This window comes from Nematolebias whitei, chromosome 17 (genome assembly GCF_014905685.2).
Source record: "Nematolebias whitei isolate Nwh7 chromosome 17, NemWhi1, whole genome shotgun sequence".
Lineage (NCBI taxonomy): Eukaryota > Metazoa > Chordata > Actinopteri > Cyprinodontiformes > Rivulidae > Nematolebias > Nematolebias whitei.
This window is the reverse complement of record NC_056514.1, coordinates 20,207,139-20,234,992: the sequence shown is the minus strand read 5'-3', so window position 1 is coordinate 20,234,992 and position 27,854 is coordinate 20,207,139. Positions and strand designations below refer to the sequence as shown.

Genomic DNA, 27,854 nt, shown 5'->3' with positions numbered 1-27,854 from the left:
AGCTGCCTTCAGCGCTCACATTCTTCTGTCTGTTGAGCCACCAGGGGGCTAGTTGGCATTAAAGCTAGCGTGTTAGCTGGTTAAGGGTCGCTCCACGTTGTTTTGCTGTCGCCACAGCCCACTAATGACACAGACACACTTGTCTTTCAACACGGTGAAAGGGCTTTACCTCCCAGCCACTGTGCAAATATGTTTTTAAAAAAAAAGTTTTTCTGACATTTTCCCGTCTGGGAGGTAAAACTAGCGTGTAGCTGTGCTCCTGAAGAGATGGGAGTGGTCTACGCATGATTCTGAACTTTGACCCCAGACAAACTGTATGAAAGTTTTATTAATTATTTTCATTTCAAATATACATCCTTGCAAATGTTATTTCTTAAATAAAAAAAAAAAAAACATAACTAAAGATGATTTTTAGGTGATGCTCTTTGATGAGTGCTATTTTTAGAACATGCCCCGCGGGCGAACCAAGAGGTCCCTGTGGGCGACCAAGTGCCCGCGGGCACCGCGTTGGTGACCCCTGCTCTAGGTCTTCTGAACCCAATCCAGTCAGATGCAGATAGGGTGATATTCAAAATTTTATATATTTAACCAAGTGTTCACTCAGTCTTCAAGCTTACATCCTGTTTGCTTGTTTTTCTTTATTTGCTGTATTTATACAGACTTGCGGGTAATGAAGTTTAAATGAGTTAACTGTAGCTAACAATTGGTGACAGTAGACTGTGTGCCAAGGAGGAAAATTTTGAAGTGTCAGTACTGTGTACTGGTAAAGACCAACCCACTTCAAACAAAAACTTATGAAAATGCCCATAACTTCTGATGCACACAAGGTAATTTAACAAAACTTCATTCATATATGCATCACGAACAGACTAGAGCGTCACATACACTTTTCATCACTTCAAGATCAAGGTCACTTTATCTTTAAAAGTTAAAACAAGGTCTTTTCTTAATAATTTTTGAATCAGTCAATATAATTTTATGAAACTTGATACAAATAGACAATATCACTAGACAGAGAGTTGCATACACTTTTTTATCACTTCACCTTTAAGGTCAAGGTCACAAATCAAGGTCAAATGTAGTATAAGATCTTTGCTTGTCCGGTCCGTTGCTATAAATTGCTGTATATATAATGTGCCAAATGCTGTACTCTTTGCTTTATTCATACTGCACCCTTCCTCATATTTTAATGTTTGTAGTAGTTTTACACTGTTGGAACTCAAATATTTCCCTCCGTGTCTCTCACAGCATGTTATTTTCACAACAGATTTGTTCCTCAGATCTCTACACAAATAGAACATGTTAATTCTATACGTAAAAAGATTTATTTATTCACAAAGTAGGATTTCCAACCGTCAAACCTCTTCCAGAGAGTTGACGTCCCCCCGTTTATCAAGCCTGTGCAGACCTGTGCAAGCTTGGCCCACAACCGCATCATGTTTCAAACATCACAGCGGCTTCACTTTTCATCTCACTGGCGCCTGATTATTGTATTTGGCTTGTCAGACACGACCGCGTGGCCCTGCCGAGCGCAGCGGGGAGAAACAAAACGAAAGATAGATGTCTGTACAGAAAGCTCCTGACAAAGGAAAACATATGTATTTTGGCAGAAAACTACTGTCACTCGGGTCACCACCACAGACGGTCTATAGCTGTCTCTTGAGTTTGTCTACTCCTGTTTGCGTTCTCTTGCGTCTTGTTTTACTGCATTCATTATCCTACTCGCTCATGTTGACTTTGCCTTCTCTTTGTTGTTTGTATCTTTTCTGTCGCTTTTTCAACCCCTCCTTCCACCCGCAGTCCCCTCGTCCCGACAGGCATAGTAATTCCTCCTCCTTGGCAGCGTCTAAATGATTTCATCCTCCCTTACCTCTGTCTTCTCCTACTAATGATGCACCTCGTTCCGTCGTACTTTGATGTCGACTTTCGCAGTCTGCTGCCGTACACATGTGCATGCGTGCTGGGAGTGGAGACAGGTGAATAATGTGAGCTGTTTAGAGTGAGCAGAAAATCGTGGAAGGGGAGACAGAGGGTGAACTGATACACAAGCTCCTCTTTTATGTGCTGTCAGCATGCTTCCCCGCGATTGGTGCATCGCCTTTTCGAAACCCCTCCTGTTTCTGACAGTGCTGCAGATGTGATCTCTTGAACGCTCCTCAGGCGCTGTCAGAACCACTGACATACCACAAAAGACGAGTTTCTTTTCCCTCCGTTTGAGAGGAGCGATAATTACTGTTTCCATGTACGAAGACGTCTATCCATGTTTATTTGGGGGATGCCCCTTTTCTGCTTGCATAAGCGGCACCAGTGAGTTTGTGTTCCTGTTTGGGCTTTTTTTTAAATGAATTTTGATTACAATTCATACGATATGCATGAGCCCCATTTAAACATCTGCGTATGTTGCTCAAACGGAACATATAATGTATATTATACCTCATTAGCATTGCTCCCCTTTTTAGTCACTTCAAGGAGAATTCACATGTGCACAAGTGGTTTAATAAGATTCCTATTTGCACTTGTATGGCTCTGTGAATGCATGTGTGTATGTCATTAAAAGGAAGCTGTTAGCTGAACCCCAGGGGACATGTAAAGTAGTCTTCAGTCAGGTTTAGCATAGTGAGAAAAAGAGACATCTCTTATAGAAAGGTACTGAGCTGCATGTAACAATATCATACATGAGATGCTTGAAGGCTTGTGTGGCTGTAATGCCTCCATACAATTAGCATTATATAAATTATGGTTGTTCTTCTCAACCAAACACCTTCCTCAGTGACTATATTTGTACCTGTAATACAATAGTATTTGAATAAGCTCTTTTACAATAGATTTGGGTAGCATAATAATAATAAGGTATAACAGAATGTCTAAAATTAGCAATGTTTTGCTTTGAATATGGCCATAAAATGCTGCCTGTAATTGGATCCTAATAAGGCTTAATAAATGCCTAAATCTGATTGTATAAATTCTGTAAATTATAGAAGCATAATTACTTATGCATAGGAACTTTACAAAACTTCAAGTGTAAGAAGGAATGTATGGTGACCCTAAAGGAGTTGGTACCAAACATGTAACTTTAATAGTTTGGCAGTATTTTGGTATCTGTATGAAGGAAATGTCAGCCAGAGATGGAAATACTTCCCATCGTTGTCCACTTCTTAGAACGTACCTGTTAATCGCCATGAGGATGAACCTGTTATATACAAACGATTGTCACAGCCATTATCCACAGCTTCACATCTTAAAGTTTACTGATGACTCCGTCATCCTGCCCCTTCTCAGCAGTGATGACCCAGACCCTGGGCCTGTTGTCGGGGACTTCACTGAATGGTGAGTCTTCCTTTTTAAAGCTAAATGTTTCTCAGACAAAGGAGATGGTCGTTGATTTTAGAAAATACTCTTCAGTTGCCGCTCCTGTGGTCATTAATGGTGAAGCTGCTGAGGTGGTGCATCAATATAAATATCTGGGAACTGTTCTTGATGACAAACTGACCTTTGACCCCCACTCACTTTGTAAGAAGGCCCACAAGAGAATGTATTTTTTTTTATCAGAAGCTCTGTGGTTTTAAAGTTGATTAGATTTTTATGAGAATATTTTATTCATGTTTTATTGAGTCTCTTAACAATTACCGTCATCTGTTGGTTTGGATTGTTAACATGCAAAAAGAGGAACAAACTCTTGGGGATTGTCAGGATGTGCAGCAAAACTGCTGGCATAGCCCAACAGAACCTCACTGACCTACACCAGGTCAGTGAACAAGGCCAGGCTGATTCTGGCAGATCCTGATCACCCACTCCATGGTAAGTTCAGGTTGCTTTTATTTGGACGCAGGTATCTGCAGCCCAGATGTAGAGGACGAACATACTGAAAAACTCATTTATCCCAGTAGTGATCAGACTTCAATCAACCTTTATTTATACAGGTAAATCCCATTGAGCCTCGAGGACTCATTTACAAGAGAGACCTGATTTCAACAAAGAAAGATGACAACAATGGACAACAGCAACAACAATAAGCAGTTATAAAAACTCATACTACAGTTTTTTTTTTTTTTTTTTTTTTTTTTAACAAATAGGATGGCTAAAAGGAAAAAGGTAACAAAACCAAAAAAACTGCTAGATTCCGAGACAAATGTATAAAACTAAAAACAGGAACATGTCTGCATTGGTCCCTGCCAGGAGTCCAACAGATTCTTAAAGCCACTTAGAGAGGTCAAGGTCGAGAGCTTCAAATCTTTTTGTAAGATATTCCAGGAAACAGGAGCGGAGTAGGAGAAGGCCCTTTTGCCTAGTTCAGTCCTCACTGAGGGAACACTGCAGGAAATAATGTCCTGAGAGCGCACTCCGTAGCTGCACTCACGCAGAGACATGTAGACTTCTCAACAAACTATGATTATTTCTGTATTGTTATTTTAATGTCTTAATGTCTTGTCTAGTATTAATGTTTTATGTGACTGCGAAACAAATTACCCATTGGTGATAATAAAGATTCTTGGACTTGAGCTTGTAGGATGAACTTCAAGACATATGGAGTTCACAGTTACCACTGCTGCCATTACTTCTAAATCTACAGAAAGGCCCCAGACAGGGGTCAAACCCAGGATTTTCTTGGTTCAAGACAACAGCACCAATAATGGCTCTACTGTGTAGTTTTATCTAATTACAGAGATAATTAAATTTGCTCAGATAAAAACCAGAAACCTGATTAACTGTAAAAGATGCTGCCCTTTTAGTGCTCTGGGTGTAGTGCAGTTTATCAAAATAATAAAAAAGAGGGTTTTATTGTCTTAACTGAGGAATGAAACTTGTCAGAGCTTTAGCTTTAAGTTCAGTTGGTGCAATGATTAATAATGGGGTTTAGAAAAAAGGGCACTGACAGAAGAACACAATGGTTTTACTTCACTCTAACTAAAAAGTCTAGGCGATAATGCTTTAAAGACTCAGGTGGATGACTAATGGCTGGCTGCCTGAACAACTGGTGTGTGACTGATGATGCTGCCTTTGGGAATTGTCTTCCCAAAGGGGATGATCACCAAATCTCAACTCCTTCTACCAGAATGGCTGATTGCTCCACTCAGTTGTTAAGATTGGCCCACAGCGCTGCTGGTTGGCCATGCTGAGGATGCTTGAGGAGATCAGTAAAGGGGAGCAAAGTCTGTTAGAGAAACTCCCTCACTTCCATTTTCCTGTTGAAAGCTTCTGATTAACTTTTAATCTTGACAGTTATTCCAACATATTTTTCTTTTTGTAAAAAAAAAAAAAAAAAAAAGGCAACCTTTCTTTTTTTAAAAAACTTTTTAGATACAGAAAATTGGTTATATAGTAACTGATTCTAATAGCACTTTTATCTTTTACTTTGTGTTGTGTTTTTCATGACTTTGGGTCAGTCCATATATTTGCCAAATTGTACTTTTTCAGCTTTGGTCAATATGTATTCATACATTTTGGATACAAAGAGAAGCCACCGGCCACATGTCTCTTTGTACATAATTCTGCCCATATTGTACCAGTCCTTTGACCCGTTCACTCCCACCTTCATTCATTTGAAAAATAACTGAATCTACTGGTCTACACTTGAATTCAAGATCAGCAGAACTGTATCGGTTTTAGCTGTTTTTATTATTACAGTATTTATCAGCATGGTTAAAAAACTTCAAATGTGAAAACAAAGGAAATTTAAATATACCCTTCAATTTAATTTATACAGTAACCTCTTGATGTAGGGACAATGCAATATAAATGTCTGAAAATGCAATCAGATTAGGCTGTACATTCTTTACATTTCATTCAAGAAGCCATTACTTTGATATACATGCACTGTCTTGAGTTTGTCTGGAATTCACATTTAGACCCTGTGACTGAGCAACTGCAAAAGTTTCAGCAACATTTCTTTTTGTCTGTTGTACAAAGAGGAATCTTTATTCTACTATCATCAAATAAAAACAAAATGTATTAATTTGAACTAATGCACATTGTCACGCAAATATCCATTTGTGTTCTGGAACAGGTATTTGCACAGCAACTGAGACAATATGCTCATATTCATTCAACCTTTATTTATATACGGGGCAAGCGTCACTGTGTGTACCATTCGTTTTTGTCTAAAGATTACCATGACCATTATTTCCTGTATGATATATAAGATAATGGTAAAGGTTTTGTACCCATATAGGTTACAATATCAACCGGTGGGTAAGAAATGGTATTCAACATGTCTGATCTTATCGTGTATAAATGTCTGAAGCAGGCTTCGGAGAAGCAATCGACTGCCATGTTAGAAGGTTTATTTTACACACGCATGCATAGTACAAATTCAATACAGCGCTGGTCCATTCTGACAAACACACATGAAGCGGCGTCTCACAAAATGGTGGCATCGACAATCCAGAGAACAACAGCTTTCTTCAGAGCTGGCCACACCTCTATCATCTACAGCCTATGGAAAGTCACTACACTCCATCATGTGACCAGTTCTCAGCCAATAAATACTCAACTCTCTTGTGTTCAAAATGCTGGTGCATTTCTGTTGGAAGTGTAGGCATGTAACTAAAAATTCTTCCTACTGGAAATAGAAACCAGGACCAAGAGATCCACCTTCTCTTTTAACACATAAAAATGTGATGTAAGATGCTATTAAAAACATAAAGAATACAAATAGTCACACATTACAATAAAATAATATACAGTATAGCCTGATAGAAATATTTTTCACAGACATGACAATTTCTTGTACAAAGTAGGTATGGGCATTTTAAGACAAATAAAACGCTTCACATTCTTCAGTAATTATTCATTATTTGAACGCATTTGCTTTAAAATTTACCAGGTTGAAATGGTTGGGACTTGCGGTGACATTTACTCGCTTTGCAAATTCTTGCAGCTTAAAACCCCTCGGCCGAAACAAAGACTTTAAATAACAGAGGCTATTTGTACTGCTGCTAATCATCCTAGCTGGGAATCTTTATATTCCGTTATTTTTATTTGTTCAGTGGATTGAGATGAAGTGGGAAGCCCACATTCTAGCAGTAAAGCTGAACTTCCCTATTACCACAGTTTCAATTTCCTAATCCTTTCAAATTAAACTACTTTCGCAGAAACAGACTATGTAAAAAAAAAAAAAACTCTGTTTTTTGGGGGAGTTAGATGGGAGTAGTGGTGCCGGGGTTTAGAGAAGTTGAGCCTGTGATCGGAAGGTTGCTGGTTCAGACCTCCTGAAGTTAGGTGAAAAGGTGACGCACCCACATCTTCCTCCATCCTCATTTTCCCCGCTCTGGGCCCTTGAGCAAGGCCCTTAAGCCTCCATTTGCTCCCCTGATCGCCCTAGATGGCAGCTCTCTGCTCCACACATGTAAGTTGTGGTAGCTCGGTGGCTGTGTAAGGAAGGTCATCCAGCGTAAAGCAAGTGCCAAGTCTTTGTGCGAATTGGCTTGCTGTGATGACCCATACAAGAAAAAAAGTTTACTTTGGGGAGGTGAGTGCTGGGGAGTGGGTTGTATGTGTATTACTTTGTTCAGTCTCTAATACAAAGCAGGGGTACAATTAGTTGAAGGTACAAATTGACCAAAGCCCATTTGCCTTGCCAAAGATAGGATTTTAATAGTGGCAGTGAATTTTGCATTTTTCCTACCTTCACTTATGCGTTTAATTCATCCATAAATAAACCCTCTGTGGACAGCAGCTTATTCATCTGCAGTAAGGAGATGGATTACATGGCCGTTAAAAACCCAATAAGCTTCCCTCGCTGCGCCTATGTCTCTCCTGCCTGCGCTGACAGCCAGTGGCCTAATGAGTGAATGAAAGGCATTTGTCACTGTTGCCGGCCCTAATAGGAACGTGTTACTTATTCATTACACACATAGATCTGCATTTATTGCCATTCTGCATGCTCTGCTTTGCCCTTGGCCTCAGGGAGGTAATCGGGCACCTGAGCTGTCGGCAGAATTTGTGTGTGTGTGCATAAGTGTATCTTGTATGTTTGAAAGTTTGGTACACTGTTTTATTATGTCAACCTGGAGGTGGATTTAATCACTTTGTTCACAAATGAGTAGCTGAGTGCGTTTGGGGGTTAATTTGAGGAAAGCAGGTCAAAGGTAGCAGAGGACAGTCCTAATGAAACAAATGTGTGTAGGTATGTGGTTTTTCGGGGCCAATGTGCATACGCGTGCATCTTCACACAACATGCTGTATTTGTGTTGATTGTCTTCTTGAGCATCTTGTTCCCTTGAGTTCGAGTAGATGAGGTACAGCGTATAGTGGCTCACGTGAGAGGCCTAAATTAAAAAGTGCGTTAGCGGCTGTAGGTGGGTATGAAACTGTTGTAAATCGTGTTCTGTGCTTTATGGTAAAAAGTTATTTACATCCCAGGGGGCCAACTGTAAAAGAACAAATAATGAGTCACTCTCTATGTGAATTGAGCTTAATTGAGCCCACACACTGAGCCACAGCCTTCTATCATAAGAGGAGAAGCCAGGAAGTGGCTCACGTTGTTTAGCCTTTCAGAACCAACATGTTTACCAGCCCAAAGGTGTGAGGGACTTTCATTTATTCAGCAGCGAGGGAGGTCTCTTTGTTGGTGTCCACAACAATTAATTCAACAGACACCTGATTTTCCTGGCAGCAGAGAGGTGACATCACATATTGTTTGTTACAGGTGGTGCCAGGTGCTCAGCATTTGTGTGTGCGATTTCTTGTGTCTTTGACTTCATGTGTCATATGCGATTCAATATGAGCGCAGCAGGAGTGTGTGACAGATTTCATCACCTGGACGGATCGGTGTTAATGAACATTTTAATCACCTCGCCCAATGCCAGAGCCTGCTGGGTGTCATCGTCTGCCTTTCCCAGAGATAATTATGATAAGATGTGGTTTAAAACAAGGTCAGCTCCAGCGAGATGCAGATTTTTCTATTCGTTGCACTTTTTGCCTTTCATAATATCAAATCTTAGTGTCTTTGAACTTTAAATTTTTTTACTACCTTCACAACACATCTTGTATTTGCTTTGACGACAAAATGTAGATAAAGATTTTCAGTCAGCAATCAATTTTATTTTAAAACTCATATTCATCAATAATTTTTTGTGACCTAAAATCAGTTAAGGTTCATATATACTGTATGTCAAAGGCTTAGTTCTTAATAATCTTTATCTGGACTGGTCTATGTTGTGATAAACTGTAAATGAGACTAGAGGAATCCAGCTTGTGATCTATTTTTAGGAATTTTAGCATCAACAATGCTGAGCAGAAAGATCCCATGGAATTTAGATACTGTATTTTTCACCCTATAAGTCATGTTTTTTTGCATAATTTGCATGCGCTGCGACTTATATGCCAAGGCGATGTATTTATGGATTTGTTCCCCATATTTATAAACCAATTTTTGGCTCAGATATGGCAGTTTTCATTCATTCTGACTGAAAATATTGAACACTACCATCTCCAGCCGCTAGATGGCACTTGAGTAGTATGGCATGCTGTTGTATCATATAATAGGTAAAAGTGGCTATTAATGACACAATTGGCTTGTCATAGTCTGCCACCATCGTACAGCTCGTTTGGAGCAACCGTCATATCCGCTTCATTTTGCTGAACCGCACCGAAGAAATGCAGCTGATTTGACCGTCAAAGTGCATTTATTAAGCAAACGTTAAACTGAGACACACCTTTGCTATAATTTTGAGCAAACAAGTAATTAAGTGTTAATCTTTTTAAATTCTTGTTAAAGTCCTCCTGTGCACGATCCCGCCGGCGCCATTTGGCAGCCAATCAATTTTTGGCACAACATCGGCCCATGTTTCCTGTTTGTCAGCGGTGACACATAATAGATGCAACATATACGATGAAGCGACGTATTTATGGATTTTTCCACTTTATTAGACATATTTGGACCGGTGCGACTTATGGGGCGGCGCGACGTGTACGGCAGAAAATACGGTAGTTAGATAGTCGCAGCAGGTGAGGGGAGCCATTGTCACCACCAGCATTTGATGGTGAGAAGACAGACTCATTTGTCAAATGGACTCCAGCATGATCAGAGGACTGGTTTAGGACAGAAAACATGCAGATCAGACCATAAGAAGCAAATCTGGATTTAGTGTCCGGCCTAAGGGTGTGCATAAAGGAGGCTCCAGCAGCCGTGCGATCTGTGAGCTGCTCACTTTACCTCCTGAACCACAACTTCCTCATTAGTGAGCCATTGTTCCATACTGCATATTTGACAGCGGTTTATCACAGTTTAAATGTAATGTCTTATCATTATTTGTATTGAAAAGGTTACAATCATTAAATGGACCGGTGAATAGATTTAGCAGAACTCTGGGCACTTTTGCCTCATTGGAGTGAGCACACTTATTTCGAGCAAGAAAATAGCAGTCCTAAAAAAGGAGCAATGAAATTGCAGTAGACAATTTATTGACAGAACAGCAGTTTAATATTCACTTTTGAGTTTTTTATAAAACAGATATGGGGTGCACTATTTCTCATTGGCCACAGTTTGGTATGCACCTCATTTTTAGGACCACTCTTCTAGCTTCTACAGATAACAGACACTGGCTTTCTCAGTCGACACTGATCCATTTCCCTGTTGCAGGAGTCCATCATCCATTCATCATCCAGCTGTTAATGCACTCTGCTCATTGCCAGTGGTCTTTATATTAAAGATGGATGTGGATCGAGGGCATTTTAAAGCATGTTGATGGAGCTTCTATTATCCAGGTCATGGTAAATAAAAAAGGGTTTCACTCTTATTTCACACCTGTAAGCATCTGACCAAAGCATGCCTCTTGTGAGCCAAGCATACAAAGAGCCTAACAATCCTCCATTGTGCGGGGCGAGTAGTTCCTGCAGGTGAATCTAGGTACACAACCAGGCCTCTCATGTAGTTCTAGAAAACTGTGAACGCCACACACTCCTGACATTTTAGAATTGATAGGATGGGAAGAGAAACATCAGCTTCAGAGTAAAAGTCCAGTTTTTGTTTTGTAACCTTTTTTTTTATTTTAAAGCATGCATATTTTGACTTTTTAAACTTCCATACCAATGGCAATTTATAACCCATTTGACTTTCTATACATCCAACTGTCACTCCCCACAAAGCTTTTCCTTACTGTCGATGTGAAGCAAACAGGCTCGCGTTCCTGTGTTTCACCTGAAATGGCCGTTGTTGCTTTGCTTGGGCGTATCTTTCTTTAAGTGGTATCTTCCTGTATTTTTCCACTATGGCAGTTAGTAAGTTCATAAAAATGTGCACGCTCTTCTAGATGAGGACAGTGATTTCATGTGCCTAACATATTTGTCTGGTTGTGTGCAGGTGATCCCCGACATCTGTTCCATGATGGTTTGGTTCCAAAACATGACCCTAAAAAATTGTCACAAAACTACTTCTTTTAAGTACTGGAAGAAAAATACATAGATGAAATAAAAACAGCTAAATTGATGGCGCAGTTGGTATAGCTGCCGCTTCTCAGCGAGAAGGTCGCCGGATGGAATCCTGGCCATGGACCTTTCTGGGTGGAGTTTGTATGTTCTCTTTGTGCATGTGTGGGTTTTCTCTGGGTACTCCAACCAGAAACATGAATGTTAGGCTGAATGATGACTCTAAATTGTCCTTAGGTCTGAGTGAGAGTGTGAATAGTTGTTTGCGTCATTTGTCTCTTTGTGTCCTTGTGATGGACTGGAGACCTGTCCAGGGTGTCCCTCGCCTCTCACACAGTAGCTCTGTTTACATGGACATAAGTAATAGGATTAAACGTCCATTTGGAATAAAAATGTGTCATGTAAATGCCCCATTCAGATTATTCTTTGTTGATTCAGCTCGATCCGAATGAATCTGTAATCCGAATGATGTGCATGTAAACACTTCTTAATCTGATCATGAAAACTGACCTGACTGCACATGTGCGACCTATGTCTACCTCACGTATTTCCACCTGGCTAGATGCTAATATGTTGGAGAAGCAACACTGGTCGGTGAGCGATACATTTGTACTAGAAACTTTGAAAAAACTCTAAATGATCTGTATCACCTGTAGCTCAATCAGGGAGTGCAGTAACGTCTCCACCGTCATTAAAATCTGTCGTGGGTCCATTTTGGGCGCTCAGGTTTGTTTACATTCATCATAATAATAATAATAATGTCATCACAATGTCAGCACTGTATGTTTCCATACAATGGCGAAATTAGTCTCTGCATTTAACCCATCCACCACCGGGTGGTGCAGTGGGCAGCTATTGAAAGCGCCCGGGGGACATTTTGGGGATTAGACGTGCTGCCCAGAGACGCCACATCATGGAAGTAGAACTTCTTCTTCAGCGTTTTTTTTAAGGAAAGTTGACCACTCTGCGCATGTCAATAATACTATTCAGAATAAAAGCCCGCTGCATGTAAACGCTCGTCATGATCAGATTGTGCCCATGTAAAGGATACATTTGGATCATTTAATACAAATACATTTCAATCCAATCAAATAATTTTGTGCATGTAAACATAGCTAGTGATAGCTGGATATGGGCATCAGTGACCACCACGAACCAGAAAGGAAGAAGTGGGTAAAGATGATGGATGCATGGATGGATGGAAATAAAAACAAGCATATTGACTGTTAAGTTATAAGATACACACCTCGTAGTTATATAATAAATAGAAAAGTGTGCATTTTGAAGCGTTTAGAAGTGACCTCACCAAAATTTTTCTTTAATTCTTATAGTATATAAAGTAAAATTAAGACATGTTATATCATTATAATGTATAATACAACATCATAAAACATTTTGCCCCTATATATATATTTTTTTAATGCCTTTCCTTTTTTGTTCATTATGGTAAAAGTTCAGATCTTTCACTTGGAACATTCTACCAAAGCACACATCTTGATAAAATCATTAGAGGGATGTTCAGGCTTTCAAACTAGTTGTGCTTAAAATTTGGGCACAGTTCAGTTTAGGGTAGATAGTTCTGATGTTTGTCACCAGTTTTCTTGAAGTGATTCAAGTGAAGGCAACGATTACGGAGATTGGATTAGGCAAAGAAAGACGTTCTAAGTTTAAGGAGAAAAAACAGACCAGAAGTATTCAAATGATGCATCTGGAGATTCATCTTCCTTCTTTGCCTGGGGGTGTTTTTGGATTCACTCGCTTATGCACACATGCCTCCAGGCCATCGGTGTGCTCTGGTTCTTTTGACTAGATGTAATTCACAGCCCACCAACCACACAACTGTGTGTGCTTTGGTAGAACGTGCTTGTTCCCAACTAGCAAACGCACACAAACAGTTTTTTTTTCATTTCTCCAGCACGAGTATTGTTGTTCTTATGTAGCCAGTTGTTTATGTGCTGGATAACGCCACAGCACTGACTTTTTTAGAGTGCTGTCTGGAGGTGAGGGATAAACAGTTCTGGATAGGTATCCTGATGCATGCTTAATAATCCAGGTAGAAAAAATTAACAAAGTTTTAAGTCAGGTCCTCTGGATGGATAAAAAAATAAATTACAAATTAAAAACTTGTTGAAACATTTTGCATTTTATCCAAAATACTTTGTCTTTTGATGGTCACTTGTTCATCTCAGGAGGTTGAGTGATACTAGCAATCACAGCATTGTAAGAGGGGGACAGTTGAACACGTAGGCCTCCACCCCTGTTTAACGCTGGATGATTTCTTTTCACAAAGATGGCCTCCTTTACTCCTCTCTCAAACCATCGTTCCTCTCTGTCCAGGATGTGAACATCTTCATCTCTAAAAGAGTGACCGCTGACCTGGAGATGAGTGTAGACCGCAGAGTCCTGGCCTGATGATGTTGCTCTTCTGTGCTGGTCCATCCTTTTGGCCAGTGGCTGTTTTGTTTCCCCGATGTAAGACTGATCACAGCCCTCCTGACACTGAACAGCATACACAACATTACTCTGTTTGTGCCGGGGGACTGGATCTTTGGGATGAACCAGTCTTTGCCATAATGTATTTTGTGCTTTGAAAGCTACTGGGATGCCATGTTCAGAAAATAAACATCTCAGTTTCTCTGATACTCCCTCAACATATGGAATGACCACTGGTCTGGGTCTGGGTTCCTCCTTTTCACCTGTTGGCTGACTGGAGTCCTGTTTGGGTTTCTTCTCTGCTTTCAACAAGGCCCAGTTAGGATATCCAGAGCCTGTCTTGTGTGGGATTTCTCCTTCTGCCTGGCTCCTGAGTTAGTGTGGACGCTGTCTGCTCTGTGGTACAGAGTCCTGATGACTCCTAACTTGTGTTCCAAAGGGTGATGGGAGTCAAACTGCAAATACTGGTCTGTGTGGGTGGGTTTTCAGTACACACCAGTTTGCAATGTTCTGGATAGGGTGAAGTGAGACAGAGCATGACAGTGTTTCGCCTAGGAGGGCATTGGTGGTAACGTAGCTCTCTGTGACCCCCACCACTCCTAGTAATGTAGTGCTCTGCTACTACTAACACCCCACCCCCCGGACCGACAAGTGCCTTGTTGTACTGACTGTTAGACTTGGACACGTTTTTGTCTCAACACTGTGAAATGAATCGACAAGATAGAGTGGCAGTTAAGTCTGAGCTTTACTTTAAAGACCAGGCAGAGAGTCTGACATCACAAAAAGGTTTATGACCCTCTTCGTTCCCCCTACCCATTAGCCCTACACCAACCAACATATGAGAAACGAGGGTGAATTCAGTGCTTATGCTTTACATTGCAGAAGGGAAGTTAAGTATTATTGAACTGTTTAAAAGGAAGAGGTTTTTAATTTTACACTTGTGGCAGTCCTACCGATTTCCACACCTTCCCACACTTGTTGCAGTTTCTCCGGTTGTAGGAAGTGGACCGTTATGAATGTACTGAAGCTACAGTAATGTAAGTGTCTTGTTCAGCTGTGGGGGATATTAATCATAGGTGATTAGTGCTGTGCGACAGTCGCAGTCGACCTGTGTGGTGTCCCACTCACCGAGCTGATAATGAATTTGTTGGAGCATGTGTTTCTGATGTCCCCTCCCCTCTTCCTGTTATTTAATGAAAATAATATTGTAGCCATGAACACTTATATTTTAACAAATATCCTGACTAATGTGGGCCTTGATTTAGACTTTTACTACAAGACATCAGAAGGTTTGAAATGATATTTAAAAATCAGAATACAATGAAACTAATAAGATGTAATGTTTGATATGTGTTCTCATCTCCAGCTTGATGAAGTAAGGTCGCTTTGGCGTGAACCTTTGCAAGACATTTACCATCTGCAGATGTTCAATTTTCAGGCGTCAGGTCTGAATAAATTTGTTTGCACATGGCACTGTGGGTAATTTTGATTTTGATGTCTTTAGACAGCTGACCCCAGAATATTTTTCAGTTTTTGTTCTGTTTCATTTTCAATAAATGGTGGTGGCAGCTGGAACATGTAACCTGATTGGCCAAGAACGCACATTGTACCCCTCTTCCAACTTTCTTTTTTTTTTTTTAACTCAAAATAATAACTTCAATTTTTAGTCACTTCTTTACAGCTTACATTTGTTGTAACTTTACAATAGTGTTAAATGAAACAAATGGCTCTTTAAATTAGTTGTGTGAAAGACATAATAATGGGAGGCTATTTGATGATTTCTCCCACTCAGATAAGATACAAACTCTGCAAATAGACAAATTTTACCTTAAAATGTTAAAAAGTTCTTATAAACATTTGAAAAAAGGCAGAAAAAAATGTATAATTCATTAATAATTTTCCTGAGTTTGATTGGTAACAAGACGTTGATTAGCCCAGCCAGTTGATACATCTGGACTAATCTTTACATGCAAAGACACCAAACACTATGGAATTTAGCATGAACAAAAGAGTTAGAAAGTTAAAGTTAGTATGTTTTTTTGTACCTCTGAGATCGTTTTCGAGCAAGCTTGTTCAAGAGTAGCACTCAAATAATTTTGGTACCTCGTTTTGTGGAGATTGAACAAACGTAAGTGGTTAAATCAGTCGCAGTAATGACAGGAACAAGAAAAGTACGACCAAATGGAAAAATTATTATCCTCTTGGTTTTTATGTCAGAGTAAATTTCAGAGCGTGCAGAGGCATGAGCTTCTGTTCTTTGATCAGTGTGCTTTCAAATGGGTGGTAAAAGGGCCATTACAGGCCAACAATACAATACAAAGTAAAGCACCGAATGCTCGTGGAGGAGTTGTGTTTTAGGACAGTAAAAGCTATAAAAATGATGTTAAATCATAGCTAGATTTGAAACGCTCCTGCTCGCTGTCAGTCTTCTATTAGCAATATCAACAGTAGTTTATTTTGAAGTGCCTTTCAAGGAAAGAAAGAACACAAAAGAATCACTTGTCTAATTTCTAACCGTGAACCCAAAAGTGGGAGTCATCTGTTTTGAGCGATACGTCAATATTTGAAGAGCTTTAGTTTCTTTTATTTTTTTTCTCTGAGTACTGCCGGGATTTGGATATGAATATTTAGAAGCTTATACAGATAACTATCTATGCTTGTTTGGAGTCTTTTCATACGAAACCCCACAGATCCTTTGAGACGCCGCAGAAACTCTACTGAGTAAGAGTCACTAGCAGACCAGCAAAGCTCTATCTCTCTGCCTTGTATCACATATCCCCCCTCACTTTGAAATGTGTTGTGTGTGTACTTTTGTGCATTTGTCTACATCTGAGCGTTGAGCTTGTTATTGTGCCATGTGATAACAGCCTAACTTTATAAACATCTTAATCTTGTTTCTTGTATAATGAAGAGCACCCTGCTCTGCTCTTTCAATGACCTCAGAGCTAGAGCTGCACCTGATAATGGTTTAGGTTCTGTTTACACAAGAACGTCCTCTGAAAAATTAGCGATTTTTCAATGTTTATTGGGGCAAATAAACAAGAAAAATATGCATTTACATAGATCTGATATAACAAAGTTAAGTCAGGTCCTCCGGACGGGTTCTTTCTGTTGAAATGTTTCGTCATTCGTCCAAAAGACCATCAGTCCGAGGAGCCACAACAAACCCAGTCTTCTAAATAGCACCTTCACATAGTGGGTCAACCAGTTTGATGGTTCTCAGATGGTTTTTGGAGTCTGCCCTGTCCCCCGCAAACTTGTCCGAGGCAGCCATGGCCAAAGTGGTTCAAACTGGCTTATTGAACATGAACTTTGATGTTTTGAACTACACTGCCTGGCCAAAAACAATGTGCTACCTGGATTTAACTAAACAAATAGGTACGAGCCTTCTATTGGATAATTACTGCATGGACGGTGATCTTTCAGCTGGCAACAAGTTATTTAACCTCAACTGGTGCAATGAGTTGCTTCTCATTTCTTTAAACAACCATGTCGAAAGACACATCGTGTGGTCGTGGAAAAGATGTCAGTCTGTTTGAGAAGGGTCAAATCATTGGCATCAAGCAGAGAAAACATCTAAGGAGATTGCAGAAACTACTAAAATTGGGTTAAGAACGGTCCAACGCATTATTAAAAACTGGAAGGATAGTGGGGACCGATCGTCTTCGAGGAAGAAATCTGTCCCAAAAAAATGTGGCCTACTGTACAAGCCTGTGGGGGCAGTACAATGATCTGGGGTTGTTGCAGTTGGTTAGGTCTAGGTTCAGCAACAGTATGTACTCAAAGAATGAAGTCAGCTGACTACCTGAATATACTGAATGACCAGGTTATTCCATCAATGGATTTTTTTCTTCCCTGACAGCACGGGCATATTCCAAGATGACAATGCCAGAATTCATCGGACTCAAATTGTGAAAGAGTGGTTCTGGGAGCATGAGACAAAATTTTCACACATGGATTGGCCACCACAGAGTCCAGACCTTAACTCTATTGATAATCTTTGAGATGTGTTGGAGAAGGCTTTGCACAGTGGTCAGAATCTGCCATCATCAATGAAAGATCTTGGTGGAAAATTACTGCAACACTGGATGGAAATAGATCCTGTGACATTGCTGAAGCTAAGTGAAACAATGCCACAGTGAATGCTGCTGTAATCAAAGATAAAGGCAGTCTAACAAAATATTAGTGTGACCTTTTTTTTTTGGTTGCAACTTTTTTATTTTTTTGGACAGGCAGTGTACTTTGGCCATAGCTGCTTCAGACAAGTTTGCAGGGGACAGGGCGGACTCCAGAAACCATCTGAGCACTATCAAACTGGTTGATCCTCATTTCATTTTTTGGTTTACAAAAAAAAGGTTAAATAATTTTGGCTTATAGTGCGGTAAGTGGTTCCTTGAATTCCTTGAATTACTACTTTATAATTTCTTGGCTACCAGTTTCTTTTTATAGTAATGTACCATCTTATTTGTATTCTACACTTTCGTTTATGCCCCATTTTGCACATTGTGTCCATTTTAAAATGGTTTGTCATCCATAAGACCCCAGACGGCCTTTGTGCATGTAATAATTCACATTCAGTAAACCTGTCCTTGAACTCTGATCATATGATTTTACACAGACAAATACCATGAATACCATCATCTTTACTTGCTTCTTCCTTTTCGGGTCATGGGGGTCACTGGTGCCCATATCCAGCCTTCACTGTGCGAGAGGCGGGGGACACCCTGGACAGGTCGCAAGTCCATCAGGGGATAAATCAAACGCGTTTGATAAAGTACCATAATTTACGGACTTTAGAGCACACCCGAATATAAGCCGTGCACACTAAATAAAAGTACATAAATAATTTATACATATATAAGCCTCGCTTGTGTATAAGTTGCGGGTGTTCACAATCAGAATGACTTTATTGTCATTATACGCAAATACAATGAAATTAAGATTGAGATCACATTGTAACATGAGATGCTTACACAGAAAGATGTTACTCTGAAAGATTTTTAAACTTTTAATTAAATACATAATGGTAGCATACACAAATACGTACAGTAATTTTTTTTTAACAATTCCTTTAACATGGCTGCTTTAAAAACATATACAGTAGCTTACCAGGACAAGTCTCTGATCGCTATGTTCATCTTTCTCCTGTGCACTAAAACCACTAAAGTTTTCTTCTTCTGTGTCAAAATTGAACATCCTCAGAACAACTTCATCACACACGTCCTCAGTCTCTTTTTCATTGTCTAAAAATGCAGTAGCCCACCAGGAAGTCATTGATTGCTATCTTTATATTCCTTCTGTTGCAAGCTTGTGCTCCATTGGGCAAAAGTTGCTCTGTGCATGCAGCAGAGTCCCCCCCCCCCCCTTACATGCTCCACACATGCGGGGTAATCCCCCCTCCCGTGAGGGGGAATTACCCCCCTCTGCCCGCTCTCTCCTCCCCTCCCCGTTTTATTGGTCCACTGTGACCTGTTGAGTAATTTCATTGGTCAGATTTCTTTTACCTTTAGTTGTACAGGTAGTCTCATTGAGCCACGAGGACCCACCCCCTAAGAGAGACGTGTATTGGGCAGCTACTTGGGTGCCCAGGTGTGATGAAGCTAAATGTTTTTGGCGGCAGGAAGCTCGATAGCCTGTCAAAATAAAAATAAAAAATCCACAAATTAGCCGCAGCATTGTATAAGCCACAGGGTTCAAAGCCTGTGAAAAAAGTAACAGCTTATAGACCAGAAATTATTGTACTAACTTTAAGCTTTTTCAGCCTTTTATAAAACATCTGTGACATGACCTGTTTGTGGATGAATGTAAACAGGATGGTGCAGGGTTATGAGAATAGAACACAGCAATGATTTATCACGAGCAAATGTGACAAACTTCTGAATTTCTTATTCTTTCACTCATAACCACTACCTTACAGTAGAGTTGCATTCGGGTCCAAAAAATCAGATCCGACCCAGCACCAACCCGTAGCCATCATTTCCGAACCCCACCCGATCTTATGAACCAACAGAAATTATAGGTCTGAATCTGAACCCCCCCAACATTTTTAATTAAGTTTAACTGCTTATATAGTTATTAATGATTGGCGGACGCGCGCGGCTGAGGGGGCAGAAGATTGGAACTGAGGGGGTGTTTGTCCTTTCATGGCCGTCAAAACGCATTAAATTGCTTTCCCTTCTTCTGCCTGCATCCTGCATTATTCAGTCATGGACCCTGCTCTGACATGTCGGCCATTTTGTGATCTCACCTGTTTGGGTCATCGGCCACGTGAGTCCACTGGGTGCAGCGACTGAATGAACGTCCATTTGGGCTTTGATGGATCGCTGGCAGTAGTCCATCTGAAGCTTAACTGAACTGTTTGTTTTACCTCTTTCAAGGCCGGTCAGCGCGCGACAAATAGCCGTGTGCGGCAGGTGATTGTATGGCAAGCCATGTTGCCATATAATTGGCTCGTCAGCTGCACACATCCGCTGACGCATCCGCTGACGCATCCGCTGACGCATCAGAAGTTTGACACCGACCCGGCCTGCACATTAAGCATATTGTTATGGACCTGTCCGACCCTAATCTGGGTCGGGCGGGGCCGGGCTCTAGGTTTGGGTTAGAAATGACAGCTCTGCCTTACAGCATCCTCTTGCACTTTACAGGCTCATTTGTATTGGTCAAAAACAAGTGCAGAGGATAGAAACGGATCTCTAAAGGCTTTAGTTGTGATTTTTCCTTATTTCTTTTGCCTCCTCTGGGACAGGACAATCCTTTCCCTGTCGGTTCAGCCAGCTGTGAAAGCTCTCACTCAGAATATTGATGAAGAGTTGAGGTGCTTTTCTGTTCTGTGCCGCATGTCAATGTGAAGAAAATGAAGAAGATTCAGGTTCACATGTTTACACTATATATCAGGTTATATCCTCATATAAGCCATACCATAATTCTTCTATGATTCATCCTAGCTGTTCTAATCAGCTGATAGATCTGATTATGCAAAGGAACACACTGGACATGTGGTTTGTTTTTTGTTTGAATGCTGTGGCTGATATTTACAGCTTTAGAGATGAGGGTTTAAAGACAAACCTAATCCAGTTAGTTTTGAGCGTGACATTTAGGATCATAATTTAAGATTTTAATAAGATGGAATTACAGTTTCTGCTTTTTTATTTAGCTTTTATCTGTGTAGTTCATGGTAACAAGTTTCATAATCACATTAAAGATATGGTTGCGATAATGTCAACAAAAGATGCCCCAGAAAAATAAAAATAAAGACCTAAAGGGGTAAACATTAGCATTTATGTAATCTGTGACCAATTACTAATGCCACACTGCCTGTATAGGAACATATTATTCAGTGTTTCCTCTAGGTTACTTGCCTTGGGAGGGCGCTCGTCTCAATGGAGAACAATCTGAAAGATTTAATACAATGTAATTCAATTCAGTGGGTTTATATAGCACCAGTTCAGAACAAAGTAATCTCAGAGCGCTGGAGAAAAACATGAACATACATTTTAACATGCCAGTTAGTAAAAGATATCCATCTAAAGAAACTGGGAGATTTTGTTGAATTTTCTCTCCCATCCTTAGCAGCACACTGGCGGCAGTGGAAAGGAAAAACGATCTTTTAAGAAACCTCTTGCAGAACCAGAACCAAACACAAGATGGAAAGACATTTGTCTTGGCCAGCTGGGGCTAGAGAGGACAGGAAGGAGACACAAATACCAGTAAGCCCCAACATATTAATGATAGCAATAATTAAAAATGCAAACATTGAGAGCAGAACAAGAAAATATGACAGCAGTGAGAAAATGTGATCAGTGTGTTCTGCAGCTGTCTAAACCTATTGCATCATAACATGGGGGTGGGGTTAAACTGAGTTTCTTGAGCTAACTATAGTATAATTAGTATAGACAAAAAGGACAATTTTAGAGATGAGCCTATAACTGAAAGCTTTGCCTCTCCTTCTACTTTCAGAAAATCTAGGAACCACAAGTAAAATAAATAAAAAATATAAACTTTGTCATTCAAAACTGTAGAGTGCACCATGCAAAATTTAACAAAATTTCATTTTATTTCTCCACAGCAGTGTAGGAGTACATAATTCACATGGATTTTATAGACTTTGGTGTTTAGAGCTGAAGATGCAATTCTTGTGCGGATACAAAAAGTAATGTGCCAATGTTAGTGAATGTTCCTATATATACTTAAACATATGATATATTTATACATGCATGTACAAATATTTACATATATGTATACAATATATACATACATACACAATATAGGGGTGTAAAGGTACGCTAAAATCACATTTTGGTTCGGTTCAGTTTCAACGAGGGTTCGGTTAATTTTCAGTACAAAAAAGGCCAAAATAAAGACTTATAAAATGTTTCTTTTGAAAATATGCCAAGTAAACAATACATTTGTATAAAAATAAATAAAAGCAATCCATTTGGATGATATTTTAAATAAATGGCACTCTTTACAATAAATAAACTATACTAACAATAATAAAAATATTAATAAATACAATAACAGTCAGAACCAGAACAATAAGCAGCAACAGACTGTTTACCATCTAACTAGTCAAGTTTTAAGTTTTTGGCCAAAAAGACAAACTTGTCCACATTTTTTGCCAAAAGCACAGATCTAGTTGCAGTGACATTATCTCCAGCGGTGGAGAAAACCACTCACTAACAACAGATGGCAGGACTAAAGAGGTAGAACTTTGCTAATGTTGCAGTGTGGCTGAATTTGTCCTCATTACTCACAACCTCTTGGACCTGCTCCCACCTGTCCCTGGAAAAGTTCAGAGTTCAGTCATCACAGACTTCTTAGCTGGACGTGATCTCTGGTGGATTTCCCTGAAGGGAAGAAGCCTCAGCTGCCATCTCTGTCCCAGACTGGAAATAAAACACAAAGAGGTAAAAAAATGAGTTAATAAGTTTATAATAATAAAAAAAAGTTAATTATATAATAATAATAAAATAAGCAATACCTTTTCTTGAACGGTCATCGTTTGTTATGAGGTGGTTGAATCTCTCGGTCATCATCATCATCAGGACAGGGCTTTAATCTGGTCCAGGGCTTGTTGACAATATCAGTTTTAGCTTTTTCATAAAGTGCTGCTACAACTATTTGGCTGAAGTGTTGACGTGATGGGATGTCGTAGCGGGGCTCAGTAACTTTAAAGCCGGCGCATCAACAATATTCGGACAGATCCAGAGCTTTGAAAACTCCTACAACTTGTGTTTTTGCTCTGGAACGATCTGAATTACCTGATAAAATTTGTTTAAATGCTGCTGTTATCGGTGTTTGCACCAACCAAGCTGCTAGAAGAGACGTTCACGTTCAGATGATGTCGTTTCAAGCGCGTTAACAAGTTAGACGTGTTGCCAATCTTCGTGAAACGTCGACACACAGCTTTGGATTTGCGCTAGTCTTTTAACAAGAAAGCCATAATGTTCCCAAACAGGAGACAACAACGAGATGCTAGAATGCTAATGCTACACATGCTGCAAGACTATAGCGCCATGCTGAAACACACTTAGGAACTTTAGTTCCGCGGTGCATAATTTCTCGTTAATAAAATTTAATGAGTGAAAAAATAACCGAAACGGTACGCACATGGACCGAACCGAACATGCCGTACTAAAACGGTTCGGTACACCCATGTGTACCGTTACACCACTAACACAGTACTCACAGCATCCATGCCTGAGTGAATTCCCATATATACTGCCTTTTTTTTTTTTTTTTACAGAGGTATGTCTATGGCTGTGTACGTGTTTGCTATTGTGGTCACTTCAATTTTTACAACTTTTACACTTTGTCTGATCTAGGACACAGTGTGAAATATGATTTTTTTACACCTCCTCTTCCCTCGTGCTTCTCTTTTCTTATCTAAACAAAAAGGGCAGCACCTCCCATGAGGCCGAAGCCTCAGACACCTCCGTCTCCCCATGTCTGTTTATTTGTGCTTTACTTGGACAGGCTGTATTGAAATGTAATGTTGTTGTGCTTCAGTACATTGACAATAAAGCTGATTCTGATTTCATTAGTGACCTGAGTTCAGCAACTTGCAGTCTGAGAGTGAAATGTTCTGTTTGGAAAATAGGGTACAATATGATGTTTAGTTCAAGAATGAGATTGGTTGTTGAGAGATTTGTATGTTAGAAGCAAGATTTTAAATTTAATTCATAATTTGACAGGGAACCAATGGAGAGAAGTAAAAAAATGGAGAAATATGATCTCTAACTTTAATAGATCAACTGAAGACATAAAAGCAGATAACTTGGAGTCATCCAAGTTTTTATGCATCTAAGACAAGCTTGTAATCCAAGTAACTGACTGTATTTGTCATGTTTCATGGATAAATATAATTGAGTATCATCAGCATAACAGTGGACATTTATTCTGTGCTGTTTAATGACTTCACCTAATAAAATGCATATATAAAGATATTGGTCCAAACACTAAACCCTGAGGAACTACATAACTAACACATAGTGTAATAAGATTGATTATAAACATTAACAAACTGGAATCTGTCAGATAAACATGACTTAAACCATTTTAGAGCTTTTTTTGGTAGTCACAATATCATGTTTGAGTCTCTGTGCTAAACTTTTGTGATCAGTCTTACCAAATGCAGCACTGCGACCTAACAGGACAAGTATGGACACAAGTCTGAGGCCATTATCAAAGGTCATGTTTAAGCTATAACTTTCATGTACATAAATATTGAAATCCTGCATTGATGTGACCTTCAGTACTCAATAATAAATCAGATGAAAATTATAAGTGTAGACAAAAACTGAGAATAAGGGCCATGTTGACGATAACAACAAATTGAAGGTATTTTTAATTTTTTTCCTGATTTTCATTTTGGATGAAAAAGGCTGAAGGTCAGGAACTCAAAATAATTAACAGCAATTAGTTTAGCATTAATCAATAATCAGGACTGAAAAATAGCAACTGTTCCTCCCTCTTGACCTATGCTAGGAATATGAAAATATTGATAATTTGCAGCAGTTATCAAGAGGAGGATATTTAACAAAATTACAAAAGTTTAACAAACTTAACAAAATTTAACAAAAGTTTTACTTGTTGGCACAGTCTCCACTTTAACCAAATCGCAGAGTTTTTCCATCAATATTGACAACTCCCATGTTCTTCCTTCCCCTCAGGTAAAGAGTCTGGGTGTCATACTTGATAATACGCTTTCATTTCAATCTCATATTAACTCTATCACCCGGTCTGCATACTTCCATTTACGTAACATCAACCGACTTCGTCCTTTTCTTACTCCTCACGCTGCTGCTATCCTTGTCCATAGCCTTATCACCTCCAGGATTGATTATTGCAACTCTCTTCTTTTTGGTCTCCCGAATGACTCTCCATAAACTCAAACTCCTCCAGAACTCTGCAGCTCAGGTCATAACTTGTACCCCATTCAGAGAACACATCACCCCTGTTCTGCAGCAGCTTCACTGGTTGCCCATAGAAGCTAGAATAAATTTTAAAATCTTAACTCTCACGTTCAAGTGCATCCATAACCTTGCCCCTCCTTACCTGTGTGATCTGCTTCACATCTCCACTGCTTCCCGTTCCCTCAGATCCTCATCTGCCACTCATTTTATTGTTCCTTCTGCCCGTCTCGTCACTATGGGGAACAGAGCCTTCAGTCGCTGTGCTCCTCAGCTCTGGAACTCCCTCCCTCCTGTCATCAGGAACACAGACTCTCTTCCCTCTTTTAAATCACAACTGAAAACACACCTGTTTAAACAGGCATATTCTCTTTAACTTTGTTTTAACTTTGTTTTAACTGTTGTTTTATTGTGACTTATTTTTAATTATTTGTTGATTATGTTTTTATTAATTGCTGATTTTAATTGTTTTTGTAAGGTGACCTTGGGTTTTTGAAAGGCGCCCTGAAATAAAATTTATTATTATTATTATTATTATAAAATGCTCCCAATGTAGCCAGGTTTTAGTCAAACAAAATAAACGAATATCCATCCATCCGTTCATCTGTTCATATGTCTACAGCCATATGTCTGTCTATTATCTTTACTCGGTTATTCCTTTGCGGGTTGCGGGGATCACTGGTGCCCAAGTCCAGATATCATTGGTCTAGAGACAGGGGCCACAGTGGACAGGTCTCCAGTCCATCACAGGGACACATAGAGACAAATGAAACAGACAACCGTTCATGCTCTCTCACTCTCACCTAGGGGAGTTAGCAATCAGCCTAACATGCATGTTTTTGGACTGTGAGAGGAATATTGATTAGTTATCCAGTTATTAACTAACAACTAAGCAAGACTTAGATGAGATATTTTGTGCTCAGTAATCTCCATTCAATAGTTATATTTTTATTCTGGTGAAGTAACTTTGTTTTGTACTGTACTGAATTTACAGAGAAACCTTCTGATGGCATACCTAAATCCACATTTGACTAGAACTTTTTACTGAGAGTGAAAACTTCCAAATATGTGCTATTTAAAATGGCTTTTCCATGAAGAGTTTTATTTCATTTAATCATAATTAAGTGTTAAATCTAGCAGCCCTGTAGAGATCGATTTATGCAGCTGAACCAAAAAATAGGACAAAAGATTGGTCTCATTTTCTGCAGTGCATTCAGATTTCATGAATGATTCAATTCATGAAAAAAAGACACCCTTCTTTTAAATTCCTTCTTTTTTCTTGCTTCCAAAGAAGTTAATAAGCCTAACATAAGTACAGGAGGCAGGAAAATAGATTTATTTGCAGAGAAAAAACTGTCCCAGCTTGGAAAATGTCATAGAAAAAACACACCCAGTCTAGATGCGTTAGTCATTTTCTTATTATTATAGAGACAAGGAATACTTTGTGCCAATACATACTGGTAGTCTACTTGGGATTTTCTATTCTCTTCTCCTTCTAAAGCTTTAAAATACATCAACATGGTTGTGATTTAAATGATGGTTCCATGCATTAATTGCAAAGAAGAGCACCATATATATTGTCTCCTCTTCTGCTTCACACCAAAACAAAAACTAATTAGTGCACACTTAAATGACTATTTCTTCACTGTTTTACATCTTTTCTTACCTGGAGATTCTGTAGAGAATTGCACTAGCACATCAGTTCATTGTTGTTTATGTAGTTGTCAAATATTTTCCATTAGTATTTTCAGTAGTGTCTGTTTGGAGCCAAAGCTATACGTTGTTGAAACCGCTCATATTTTTGGCTGCTTTTTGCTTTAAATCACAGCTCATCTTATTATGATTAATTAGCCTACAGGATGTAATTTGTAAATAATTTATTCAAAAATTGCTTCGGAGTACCACAAAAAGGATCTAGAGTACCACAGTTTGAGAGGTCTGTGCTTAAATTATTACAAAATCTCTGTTAATACTCTTATAATAATGATAATAAGTACACTAATAATAATAATAAAACTGTTAATAATAATAATAATAATAATAATAATAATAATAAAACTATTGCTACTACTACTAATACTACTATTACTACTACCACTACTACTAATAATAATAACAATAGGGGTGGCATGATGGCACAGTTGGTATAGCTGCCACCTCTCAGCGAGAAGGTCACCGGATTGAATCCCGGACAAGGGGCCTTTCTGGGTGGAGTTTGCATTTTCTCTCTGTGCTGTGTGGGTTTTCTCCGAGTACTCCAGTTTCCTCCTACAGACCAAAAACATGCATGTTAGGCTGATTGGTAACTCTGAATTATCCCTAGGTGTGAGTGAGAGAGTGAATGGTTGTTTGTCTCGTTTGTCTCTATGTGTCCCTGTGATGAACTGGAGACCTGTCCAGGGTGTCCCCCACCTCTGGCACAGTGACTGCTGGACATAGACACCAGTGACCTCCACAATTCAAAAAGGCAGAAGCAGTTACAGTAAAAGATGATGGATGGATAGATGATACTACTACTACTACTACTACTACTACTACTACTACCACCACCACCACCACCACCACCACCACCACTACCACCACTACCACCACCACTACTACTACTACTACTACTACTACTACTACTACTACTACTACTAC

The 27,854-nt window shown here is 39.4% G+C and overlaps 1 protein-coding gene across 1 annotated transcript in view; it reads left to right on the top strand.

Moving 5' to 3' along the window:
• Window positions 1-27,854, top strand: part of snx29 (sorting nexin 29) — a 270,132-nt gene that overhangs the window by 65,968 nt on the left and 176,310 nt on the right. Inside the window, 1 exon segment of the mRNA XM_037691628.1 lies at window positions 11,258-11,286. Within this exon segment, the coding sequence (XP_037547556.1) occupies window positions 11,258-11,286 (29 nt within the window).